Source organism: Podarcis melisellensis, assembly GCF_964234715.1.
Source record: "Podarcis melisellensis genome assembly, chromosome: 14".
Lineage (NCBI taxonomy): Eukaryota > Metazoa > Chordata > Lepidosauria > Squamata > Lacertidae > Podarcis > Podarcis melisellensis.
Window position 1 is genome coordinate 26,023,689 of NC_138546.1, and position 13,111 is coordinate 26,036,799.

Sequence of the window (13,111 nt, forward strand, 5' to 3'; positions counted from 1 at the left end):
AAAGCTCTCCCACGGCAGCAGTCTGAGGCAATGGCTGCCCCCAGATGGCAGTTGAGGGGAGAGGAGGCCTGATAGAGCAGAACGGATGGCGTGAGCTCTGCTTCCCAGCTCAATGCCTGGCATGGCGTCTTAGGAAATGAAGGGTTTTTTGTTGGCCTTAGAAGTAGGGTGCCAGCATCCCTGTAATACTGTGCCTCTCTCCAAGACTAGGAAATATGGGAGACTGCCTGATGGAGTCAGACCATCAGCCCACCTAGCCCAGTATTGTCTACACTGACTGGCAGCAGTGGCTCTCCAGGGTTTCTGGCAGGCAGTCTCTCCCACCCTTACCTGGAGCTGCCGTTGCGATTAAGCTGGGGACCTTCTGCCTGCCGTAAACCACAGCCCTTCCCCAAGGCGGCTAGCGAAGCAGACTAAACTTTGAGAATGTAACTCCGGAGAATGACCAGGTGTGTTTTTTTATCCTAGGATGCTGAGAGGCAGCACCAGGAGGTCATCTCAATATATCGGACGCACCTTCTCAGTGCTGTGCAGGTACGTGTTCTGCTTGTGCTGCCGCCTGCTGTGTTGGACGGTGATCTTTTGGCAACCTTTTTGACTGATGCCTGCTGAACCTGCCTTAGATAAATCTTCAAGGGAGGCAGCATGGATGGGTGGGGGGCATGTTCCACAGCTTGCCTGTGTTGTTTGTTCCGCCACAGTTTCTCTTACTCAGTAGGAACAGCTTACTGGGGTTGGCAGGACGTCTCTCGCTACCCACTGCTCCCTTCTGTGATCAACCAGAGCCAGTGAATAATTTAGGACAGTAGTTCCCAAAGCTTTTGGGGCAAGCTCCTCCTTGGTTCCATAAACTCATCCCCAGTGCTGCCCTACCCTAGAAAAAGCATTATTCAGAATAGCAGTTTGCACAACTCACTAAGGAAGATAGTAACACAATAACAAAATTCACCCACTTGGGATCTACAGGTTTTGTCACTGCAACTGAAAAGTCACCGAAAAGTTCCAAGTTCTGCCGTGTTTTCTGCAGCTCTCCTCTTTGTTTTTCAGGGTCACATGGATGAAGACGTCCAAGCTGCCTTACTCCAGATCATCCGCATGCGGCAAGGGCTTGTTTGTTAGGGGTGGGGGTCGGGGTGGGAAGGGGGTGTCATGCTGTTGGTCTGAAGGCGCCTACAGCTGTGAAAGCACACCTTCCTTCCTGCTTTGATCCAGAAAAAAGGGCTATATTTACACAGTCTTGATTTTTTAAACAAAGCAAAGGGGCTATTAATTGTTTGCCTACTAAACTTAGAATTTGAAAGGTGAAATGCCTGCGGTTTAGATATCTGGGTAGTCAAAATGATGACAAAAGCAAAGTTCTTCTGAATGTCGGATTGACAACGCAAATGTTATAAAACATCGGGAAAGAAAACCCCTCTTTGCTCATTTCCTGTCCAAACAAAACCCACTCTCACTCGACTGCAAAGTGTGAACAAAAGTGGGGGCCCCAAACCAAGTCAGTGTGGCCAAAATCTTGTAACTCTTCTTCTTTTCCGAATGGATTTTACCCAGGGGCGATTTTTCGGGGTCTGTATCAGGTTGACTGTATTTCTAGCCCAGTCAGGCGAAACAAGCGGTCAAGGAGGCTGCAAGGGCCACGCTCCGAATCATTGCAGCTTGGCTGGCCGAGTTGCATCTTCTTAAATCATTGTAAGGAGGAGTCGTGCCTTTCTAGTTCTGTCTTCATGAGCAAAAAAACCCATCTCCTACAAACGGTTTTGCGTGTTTTTTATAAGAGATATTTTTTCACAGATTCTTTGTTACTGATTTACGCATAGTTTCAAGAGCAGCAGGGCTGAGGAAGACATGAATGAAAAGCTATTGCCTTATCTTGAAATGCAGCAGCCTCACGTTTGTTTTAGAGAATTCTCCGTCTTGTTTTCAGAAGCAAAGGACATTTCCTGCAATTAAAAAAAGGTGTAGTGGTGTCAGGGGGAAAAAAGAGAGAACTCAGAGCAAACATTTGCAAAAACAAGGAGACGAACACACGTGCCTCCTGCTTTTTAAGATGACCTTGTGATCCCATTTGCTTTTTTACTCCAAGTGTATTTGGCCCAGCTGTCTTTTGCAAGCTGGGAGGGAGGGGTCACTTGTTATTACCAATGGCTGAGCTTGAAAAGGCTCATTGAACCTCGTGCCAAGGAAAGAGGCAGCCTCTCCTGGAAAGGTGACCACTGGTGGTTGCAGCTTCACATAGGAGCAAGCAAATTTTCCTCCATGTACTGGTTTCTCTGTGAAAATTGTGTGGCCCCTGCCCTTTGGCCTGGCAGCTAGCTGGCTAGTGTCACCTGTGTCTCTTGGAGTGGCTGCCAGCACCTCCCAGCCAACCTTCCTAGGGAACAAGTCCATGAGAATCGCATGTTCTCATGCAAAGCCCAGTGATCCTTTTGGACATCCCCGGGTGCAAGATAATGTCCCTGGTGGGTGTTGTGCCTGAAGGAGCTTGTATTCATCCAGTCATGTATTCATAGTGGACTCGTTGAAGTCAATTAACTCTGGTGGGTCTGCTCTGAGTATGACTTGGTTGGATTGAGCCCCTAGACCTTTTCTCTCTATATGCAAAAAGTGTAGATCACTCAACAAGCCTCCCCACGAGCTGGATTTGACTGACATTCAATTTCGTAGTGACTTAAGATGCTTTCTTCCGTTTTAAATACTATTGTTTTGTAAATTTATGTACAATAAATCACTACGGTGGCTTTTATTTATGCAGGGAGAAGTGTAGGTAGGATGAGAGGTGTAACTCAGCTTAGTGTGTGTGTTTGTTTCAACAAATAAACACTACAAGGCTTGATAGTTTGTTTTAAGTAAATGTGCAATAATTCTGAAAGCGGAAACGTTGAATCCTGGGTTGCTGGAAGAAGAAACGGAAAAAATATTTAAAAGGGGGTTGTTTTAGAGAAATGCCAGTTTGGCGGTTGTACTTTGCAGAGCTGGGAATAATCTCCAGGCAAACTTGCTTGCTGCTGGGAAACTGTTCAGGCAGAGCGCATGCGCCGTTGCTTACTCCCACAGGGTGGTGTCTCCTTGCTCCACCATTCCCACCTGACATCCATTCCTGGAGGCAGAGCTTGCTGCAGGTTGCCTTGCCTCTTAGCACATGTTGCACATGCTTGAGAAACCAGTGCCTCCAACCATGAAGCAAGTCAAGCACAGTTGCCTTCACTTTCCATATTTGCAGATAGCAGGCACTTGACTCTCAACATCATTAATTGGCTTGCAAGCATAAGCCGCCCTTCCTAGGGGCAGGATTGTCTCCTTGTTGCAGAGCTGGCCATCTCCACTGAGAGGCCAAAAGGGGTGTGTTATGTCCTGAACTCCCCAGAAGGGCATGAACATTAACTGGGTAGCCTTGGGGCAGGACTTCAGAATCTGCAGAGGACATCAGTGAACACACCCTGCTCTTAACTACCAGTCACTGCCTCTTTCTGAAGAAGGGCCCTGGGGTGGGGGAACCCAGTTCACCAAGTGTTCTTCGTGCTCTTAGCAGCAGTATTTTCTTTACCAAAAACAACTGGACAGTAACTGATTGGTTTTGATATACTAATCCTGACAGTTTGGGTATTGTAACTCTCCTTTTTTCTGGGAGGCATTTTGTGTATTTTTATTCTCTCTCCCACACTACATATCAATAAAGTTTTATCTTCTGTGTTATTGTTGCTGAGTGTTTCCTATCCCTCACTGAGACTATGGGCTGCTTGGGGGAAGCGAGTTTGACTGTGGATTTGGGAGAAGAAATGAAGAACCACAGAGCATTGGCATATGAAGATGAGGAGGAGATTTATTCTCTGCACTTCAGAGTGGCTTAAAATGAAATATTGAAATACCATAAAATATCCAACACATAAGAGTCTACTGAATTAGGAAATCTAGTTCAGCATCCTAGTCTCACAGTAGCCAACCAGATGCCCCAGTGGGAAACCCACAAGCAGAATCGCCAAGCACAAGAGCCCTCTCCCTTCCTGTGCTCTCCAGAAACTGGCATTCAGAAGCATTGCTGCCTCCAACTGTTTTAGCATAATGGGATTAAGCTTACCGAAAAACTGAATTTAGAAAAGCAACATAAAAATACCTAAATACTCCAAAGAAAGCTGATCTGCAAAGATTTTAGAAGCCTTAAGATTTATTTATTTTAAGTGCCTTTGTGTCTTTTGAGGCTGGAATGTCTCGACCTAGTATTCAGTGGTTCCCATAGCAATTCCTTTGGTAGCATTTAATAATAATATTAATTTATTATTTATACCTTGCCTATCTAGCTGGGCTTCCCCAGCCACTCTGGGCGGCTTCCAACAAAATATTAAAATACCATAATACATCAAACATTAAAAGCTTCCCTAAACAGGGCTGCCTTCAGATGTCTTCTAAAAGTCAGCTAGTTGTTTATTTCCTTGACATCTGATGGGAGGGCGTTCCACAGGGCGGGTGCCACTACAGAGAAGGCCCTCTGCCTGGTTCCCTGTAATGTGGCTTCTCACAGTGAGGGAACCGCCAGAAGGCCCTTGGTGCTGGACCTCAGTGTCTGGGTAGAACGATGGGGGTGAAGACACTCCTTCAGGCATATTTCACTGGAAACCTTTGGGGCTTAAGTGAGAAGAATCTGCTGGCCTGAGGCTGGGACCTTTCCTAAGTGAGTTACACCAGGCTGTCCATGCCCAGGTGTCCCATCTTCTCAAGGTGTAGAAGGAACCCACTGTGCAAAAGCAGTCATTGGCCAGCAGTGTGAAGTCTCTGGATGGGCCAGGCCTGAGGTGTAAACATGAGGTGTCTTCTGGATTTCTGGCCTTACCCTGGCCACAGAAAAGTATCTGGTTGCTGTGCTTTAGGCTTCACCTGTGCCAGCCCCAATTCTACCCTGGGTTGTGGAAGGCACCTTCCCAGCTGAGGCTGGAAAACAGCTGTGGGCAGTCATGGAAATGTGAGGTTTCTGGCAAGCAGTTTTCATCAGATGAAAGTTGTTGCATTCAGCAGTCAACCTGTGTGGGAACACTTGGATGTTGCTGTTCACCTTATTTAATATATATATATTACTATTCAAGAGCTCCCTGGGGCCTAGGTTTGCTTGATCAATAAATAAGCACGAGGGAGTCTGTGTGCACTAGAAATGCAAAAGCTGATTTGCAAAGGAAATACAGCTTCTGCATTAAACATTATGAGAAGGCAGCCTAACGTGCAGAGAGGAGTGGTTGGTATTAGGGCCTGGGATCCATGGAAACATCACTAAAATACTTGGATCGTGGCTTCATTCCATAAGCGAAAAGGGGTGAACGCTGGCTCCTAGTGACAGAATTCAGCATTGCAGAATCCAAGTGGAATACAGACAGAGCAACCTAAACTTCCTTTTATAGTGCTTTCTACACTGACTGGTACCAGTTCAGCCAGATTCCATGCAGGTGGCATTTCTCAGCACAACCTGAAATTCCTGGGATCTTTGAACCTGGGACTTTTCTGTAGGCAAAGCAGGTGCCAACTACTAAACTCTGGTCCTATGCAAGTCTTTTTTTTTAAGGCTCACTCTTAAATATGCCACATTGGGGTTAAACCGTCACATATCTGGCCTGGCTTTATTCTAACTGTTGGCTGTCTTAAGATTCTTCCAAATAATTCCTCTTAACTGCTTTCGCTGCCAGGCTGTTAGATCTGTGTTAAGTGTAAGATGTTATTTTAACCACCCTGCAAGCTCTCATCAGTACAGAGTGGATCTTCTCCCTCTGATCTGGGAGAGGTGTGCAAACACGCAGTTAATTGAATGGCCTGCTCTTTCTCTTCATCATTTGCATTTACGCCTTTTAAATATCTCTCTCAAAATCTTTTCCATTTACTTTCTTTAATCTTTCCCAGAGTTGTTGCTTTGCTTTGATCCTTGTCATCATCGTCTCTTTGATGATAACTTGGCTTAATTTGTATTTGAATGGAAATGGAGGTAGTCTAATTGCCCAGAGTTCAGTGTGTGTTTTGAGAAGGGGGGGTGGTTGGTAACTAAACCTGTTCTTCAGGCTTGCTCTCTCCTTGCCCCGAGCTAGTGCCAGTGTGGGAATATTCAAAACATGGACTATTTCTCAAATGCATTCATTCCTCTCAAGAAAGGAGATTCCAACTAAGCATTAGGAAGAACTTTATGACGGTCAAAACTGTTTGACGGTTGGTATCCCTTCCTATTTTGATTCTATGTTATTTATCTTCCTTATAAGCTCTTTGCCTATGAAGTCATCACCTTTGAAGAGTAGCCCAGTTGTCCATGCATGTCTACACCAGAGAATGACCGCAATATCTTGGTGACAATGTAAGCTAAGTTCATGCTAGAGTTAGAAGCAAACCTCTTGGTTTGCTTGCGGGGAAACTTGTTATTATATACTCCTTGTTCAATATTTTCCCACACTGCTGTCTGGGATCCCAAATGCAGCTCTCTGCCTAAACAGCAAACAACTGAATTCAGCAAGTTTTGTTCAACCGTGTTGCTTTAATATTAGTAAGATGTATTTTTCTTTAAAGTCATCTTAGAAACAAAATCTGGAAACTGAACACTGAGAACTACAAGACTCCAAATAAAGGATTCAAATTCGGTTTTCATCTTGTATAAAAGAAGACGCCATCCTGCAACTATGGACATGTGCAACTGTTAGTTTCAATCCCTGCCTGGTTGTTGTGTGTGGTTATCTGTTATCTCAGGCAAGTAGCATCAAAAACAAGGCTTCCAAACAGCTCTCGGTGGAGGTGGCTCTGTGTTAGAGCTAAAAAAGGTAAAGGTAAAGGACCCCTGACCATTAAGTCCAGTCGCAAATGACGGGTTGCGGCACTTGTCTCACTTTACTGGCTGAGGGAGCCAGCGTTTGTCCACAGAAAGTTTTTCCCGGTCATGTGGCCAGCATGACTAAGCCACTTCTGGCAAAACCAGAGCAGTGCACAGAAATGCTGTTTACCTTCCCGCCGGAGCGGTACCTCTTTATCTACTTGCACTTTGACGTGCTTTCGAACTGCCAGGTGGGCAGGAGCAGGGACCGAGCAACAGGAGCTCACCTCGTCACGGGGATTCGAACTGCCGACCTTCCTATTGGCAAGCTGTAGGTTCAGTGGTTTAGACCACAGCGCCACCCGTGTTCCCAATGTGTTAGAGCTGGTGGCCTACAAAATGATGTTCTCAGCTGACTTTGGAATTTCCCGTCTCTTGGGCAATTTCTGTGCAAAATCTTGTATGGTTTGTTTTTCCAAGCAGGCAAATAGGGAAGATCAGTGTGCCTGGCCCTCAGTCTTACATGGGGGATGTGATACTGATAGTTGATAGAATAGATCGTGGGGAGTGCTGGTGTGTGTGTGTGTGTAGCACCCACAACAGTTTCTCCGTCTTGCAAATGTGTTCCTGGGCCCAGAAAGGTCAATGACCCTTGTAGGAAAAAAATTGCAGTTGCCAGTTCAAAGTGGGGGGGAATTGAACAAGAGGGATTGATAACAGAGCAAGAACATGTGATGGCCAGCAGAGGTCAGTGTTTCTACATTGAAACAGGGAAAGGGGAAATGGGAGGAAAGATGTACCAGGGAAAAGAGAGCCTGAGCATCACTGGAATACAGGACCAGCCCAAGTGCTTCTGCTGGGTCCACTTGCTCCTCTGTCTACTTCCATTCCCAAAGGGAATGATTTAGCAGCACAATCACTTGCCTGGGACAGTCTGAGAGAGACTGCAGATCAATCTCCAGGATCCCTGTTGATCCCACAAGAGGATTTGGCATTTGTTTTCCCTTCGTGTCCAAGTGATATTCCTCAATATTAGATTTCAAAACCCCAAACTTTAAAATCCAAAAGATCCAGTTCCAATTGATTTGATATGGTTGCAATACTATGAAACCCAAGGGAAAAGAAGCCTTGCATACCTAATGTTCAGGGGTCCCTTTACCTTTACCTTTTAAAAAGGTAAAGGTAAAGGTACCCCTGCCCATACGGGCCAGTCTTGACAGACTCTGGGGTTGTGCGCCCATCTCACTTAAGAGGCCAGGGGCCAGCGCTGTCCGGAGACACTTCCGGGTCACGTGACCAGCGTGACATCGCTGCTCTGGCGAGCCAGAGCCGCACACGGAAACGCCGTTTACCTTCCCGCTGGTAAGTGGTCCCTATTTATCTACTTGCACCCGGAGGTGCTTTCGAACTGCTAGGTTGGCAGGCGCTGGGACCGAGCAGCGGGAGCGCACCCCGCCGCAGGGATTCGAACCGCCGACCTTTCGATCGGCAAGTCCTAGGCGCTGAGGCTTTAACCCACAGCGCCACCTGCGTCCCGACCTTTACCTTTTACCTTTTACCTCAGGTTAAATATGCTTCAGGTTACATACGCTTCAGGTTACAGACTCCGCTAACCCAGAAATATTACCTCAGGTTAAGAACTTTGCTTCAGGATGAGAACAGAAATCGTGCTCCGGCGGCGCAGCAGAAGGCCCCATTAGCTAAAGTGGTGCTTCAGGTTAAGAACAGTTTCAGGTTAAGAACGGACCTCTGGAACGAATTAAGTACTTAACCCAAGGTACGACTGTATTTGCATTTAAACCTTTCTCAAGGTGGTGTACGTGGTTACACCCCCTCCTCATTTAATTCCCACAACAACAACCCCTGTGAGGTAGACTAAGGCTGAGAAAGGGACGCAGGTGGCACTGTGGTCTTAACCGCTGAGCCTCTTGGGCTTGCCGATCAGAAGGTCAGTGGTTCAAATCTGCTCGATGGTGGTGAGCTCCCGTTGCTCTGTCCCAGCTTCTGCCAACCTAGCAGTTCAAAAGCATACCGATGCAAGTAGATATGGTCAGGGCGCAGCCTGACTCCCTCCTCTGGCAACCTGCACAGAATTTTGCTTAATTGGTTGCCATCAATTTGATTTTAATTAATTTTTATAATGAAATATTTTTAGAATGTGTGATTATTTGACTGTTTGATTATTTGATTGTTGTTAGCCGCCCTGAGCCCGGCTTCGGCTGGGGAGGGCGGGATATAAATAAAATTTATTATTATTATTATTATTATTATTATTATTATTATTATTATTAATAGGTACTGCTGCAGCAAGAAGGTAAACGGCATTTCTGTGCACTCAGGCATTCTTCACGGTCCTCCATGCGCTAGTAGCGGTTTAGTCATGCCGGCCACATGACCTGGAAAGCTGTCCGCGGACAAGCACCAGCCCTCTTCGCCTGAAAGCGAGATGAGTGCTGCACCAGGGGTCCTTTACCTTTACCTTAGGGCTGAGAGGAAGTGACTGGCCCAAGGTCACCTAGTGAGCTTTGCGGCTGAGTGGGGATTTGAACCCAGGCCTCCGAGGTCCTAGTCCAACACACTAACCTCTACACCATGCTAGCTTTCATTTAACAGTTCAGTTTTCTTCTAATGATTCATACATGGGATTGCATTGTAAGTCACGCTCGGAGTAAGCCCCTTGAAATCAGTGCACTTACTGACTTGCCCATTGATTGGATTTGGATTTGATATCCCGCTTTATCACTACCCGAAGGAGTCTCAAAGCGGCTAACATTCTCCTTTCCCTTCCTCCCCCACAACAAACACTCTATGAGGTGAGTGGGGCCGAGAGACTTCAGAGAAGTGTGACTGGCCCAAGGTCACCCAGCAGCTGCATGTGGAGGAGTGGGGAAGCGAACCCGGTTCACCAGATTACGAGTCTACCACTCTTAACCACTACACCACACTGGCTCACCAGATTACCAGTGAGGCTGCTCTGAGTAGGTATTGGTTACGATCAAAAGTTTCCACTTTTCTTCCCCACTGATGGGCTCTTCCTACCTTTCCTTTCCAGGTGCATTTAAGAACTTTAACGCTAATTAGGTAATATAATATACCAATCCCACCTTCTCCCCCTGTCCCCAGCGCCACCAGTCATTCAACTTATTTTTGTTCTGTCGTTTCCTGCTATTAAGAAGTTACCTGCAAGAGATCTTTTCCTAGAACTCAAGGACTCATTATCAAATTTACCCTATAATCTCCTTGATGACAGAAGAAAGCGATTATAACAGGATTCTTTCTGAAATAGCTAATCACATAGCACTTCTGCCAAACATGAATGAAGTCATCATTTATATAATGGCACCCCTTAATATCTCCCTGTCAAATTAGGGAACATCCTTTTAAAACTCATTGGGATGTAATACTATTTTTATTTTATTTTTAAAAAGATACAATATAGCTCAAATATGAGAGAGGGAAAGAATATCCCGTTTCCCAGAGTGACCAACCTGATTTCTTTCTTTATTTACTATACATAATTTATAACCTGCACCTTAAAAATAAATTTGTTCCCTAGGCAGTAGCATAAACAAAAAGTGCATTTTTGCAATAACAATTTTAAGATATTTTATTAACACACTAAATTTAAAATGTGTATGCTTTATTTTACTGTTATTAACATGCCAAATTAAAACAGCAACAGTTCGTTCAAATAGACATAAGAATCAAACTTCTCTAAGTTAAAAATGTGCCAAATTCCCAGTTCTTAAAGGCCTCACCGTGCCAACAAAGGTCCGTATAGTAAAAGCTATTGTTTTCCCAGTTGTGATGTATGGAAGTGAGAGCTGGACCATAAAGAAGGCTGATTGCCAAAGAATTGATGCTTTTGAATTATGGTGCTGGAGGAGACTCTTGAGAGTCCCATGGACTGCAAGAAGATCAAACCTCTCCATTCTGAAGGAAATCAGCCCTGAGTGCTCACTCGAAGGACAGATCGTGAAGCTGAGGCTCCAATACTTTGGCCACCTCATGAGAAGAGAAGACTCCCTGGAAAAGTCCCTGATGTTGGGAAAGATGGAGGGCACAAGGAGAAGGGGACGACAGAGGACGAGATGGTTGGACAGTGTTCTCGAAGCTATGAAAATGTGTTTGACCAAACTGCGGGAGGCAGTGGAAGACAGGAGTGCCTGGCGTGCTTTGATCCATGGGGTCGTGAAGAGTCGGACATGACTAAACAACAGCAAAGGCCTAGTGGAAAAAAGAATTATTTCGGGGGTGGGGACATTGTTTTATAAATTTGATGGTTTCTTTTTAATTGTGTGTGTAAGCCACTAGGTGATTATAGTAACAATAAATATAAAATATAATAATGATAAAAATAGCAAGTTCTCCAGGTGGACCTTGTTGGATAGGGTATTGCAAAGGCTTCCCACTGTTTTCCCACTTCTATCTTGTGTGTGTGTGTGTGTGTGTGTGTGTGTGTGAGAGAGAGAGAGAGAGAGAGAGAGAGAGAGAGAGAACACCATGGATCTGTATAAGGGTGTAATGATAATTCTAGAATCTACATTCTACATTGTTCTGGAGCTCTATATAAGCAGGCTGACTGAGCTCCTCAGTTCAGTTCTGTTCCAGCTTACAAATAAAGAGCTGCCTTGGAAGAATCGCTGTGTTGTCTGATATGTTCGCCCACAACATAACACAAAACAAATAAAATTATGTGCAAATGGCTATATGGTAATCTATAAATTACCATATAGCATATATTCAACACAAAAAACAGCGACAATTTGTTGTTGACAAAGGACAGCTGGACATATAAAGGGCCCCATTGCCTTCAGTAGCTTAGGGCCTCATCAAACCCAAATCCGGCCCTGTGTTACGAGCTCAACACTTTTCAAAGTTAAATCACATCTTGCGATGGGAAATTCAGAGGCCAGAACCAGCTGTCTTGCCCCAATTTGGGACCAGGGCTTTGACTCTCTGCAAGATGTTGTTCCTTCTCCCTCTGCCTGTGGTTGTGCAAAGCATCCTTATCTGCTTGCAACACTGCTTTTGAGCAGATCCGGGAGCAATTCATCCCCTGTTAATAAGAGTCAGTGAACCTGAGCTGGTGAGTGGAAGGCAGACCGGGGCTTCTCTCTGCTTGGTCCTGGACCACTTTGGGTGTCAACTTCAATTGGAAGAAGCAGGCTTTGCTCAGCCTTAGAAGGCTCCCAAAATGCTGCAATGTTGCTTAGAGCCAGAAGCTCCTGCCATCTCCCCAAAGGCAACTCCTTGCCTGATTTTGCCTCATTTTAAAACATCTGCAACTCTGCAAAAAAAGAAGAAACTGAGCAGAGACTCTGGGATGCTCATTAGCTGCTGCTCTTCGTCTGGGAGTGCTTTTTTCCTCTTTGCCCCCACAAAATGCTTTGCTGAGCTTTGGAGGGATTTCTGTCTCTATCAAATATTCAAGGCACAGACCATTTGGGGGCTGGCATGGAGCAGAGTGGAGTCGGGTGTGTGTGCGGGTGGGGGAATAATAAAGGAAACTTAAAAGGTTCGTCTGCAACCGTGGTTGACTCCTCCGCCTTCTCTGTGGCTCGACTTGTGCCTCTGTTAACTAAGCATCCATTGCTGACAGCTTTAGAGCGATGCTTGTTTTGCAATTTACAGGGTTGGGTTGGGCTGGGGTGCTTGTGCCGCTGAAAGAGAGAGCGATGCCGCAGGATTTGCATAAAATTTGCCCAGGCTAGTTGGTAATATCGAGGTGCAAATTAAGAAAGGGTTACTGTAATTTTCATAGAAATCGCACGATATGATACCTCTCCGCTGTGAGGGAAATGGGGAGCGAGGTCCCTGCTCTCTCTGGTTTGGTTTGCTAATTCCTGATGGGCAACTTCAAGGAACGTAAGACGAGGCTGCTGGAACAGGCTAGGAGGGGCCCATCTAGTCAGGCATCCTCTTCTCACAGTGGCAAGTCAGATGCCCAAATGGGAAGAAGCCTGCAAGCAGGACCTGGGGCCAAGAGCCCTCTCCCCTCCTGCAGTTTCTAGCAAGTGGGATTCAGAAGTACAGTGGTACCTCGGGTAAAGAACTTAATTCGTTCTGGAGGTCCGTTCTTAACCTGAAACTGTTCTTAACCTGAAGCACCACTTTAGTTAATGGGGCCTCCTGCTGCCGCTGCACCGCCTGAGCACGATTTCTGTTCTCATCCTGAGGTAAAGTTCTTAACCTGAGGTACTATTTCTGGGTTAGCGGAGTCTGTAACCTGAAGTGTATGTAACCTGAAGCGTCTGTAACCCAAGGTACCACTGTATTGCTGCCTCCAACCATGGAGGTAGAGCATAGCTGTCATGATTAGTTGTTGTCGCTAGCCTTCTCCTC

At 45.7% G+C, this 13,111-nt stretch overlaps 1 protein-coding gene and 1 long non-coding RNA gene across 6 annotated transcripts in view; one reads left to right on the top strand and one right to left on the bottom strand.

Annotated features, from left to right (window-relative positions):
* The window catches only part of UACA (uveal autoantigen with coiled-coil domains and ankyrin repeats), a 49,555-nt gene extending 45,862 nt beyond the window's left edge, over positions 1-3,693 (top strand). For all 5 annotated transcript variants that reach the window (XM_081888393.1, XM_081888390.1, XM_081888391.1 and 2 more), the window contains exons 18-19: positions 469-534; positions 1,048-3,693. In XM_081888393.1, the coding sequence (XP_081744519.1) occupies positions 469-534; positions 1,048-1,119 (138 nt within the window). In that variant the 3' untranslated portion in view covers positions 1,120-3,693. The remainder of the gene's footprint in view (positions 1-468; positions 535-1,047) is intronic.
* The window catches only part of LOC309356999, a 401,715-nt gene that overhangs the window by 145,649 nt on the left and 242,955 nt on the right, over positions 1-13,111 (bottom strand). The gene's annotated exons all lie outside the window — the stretch shown is intronic.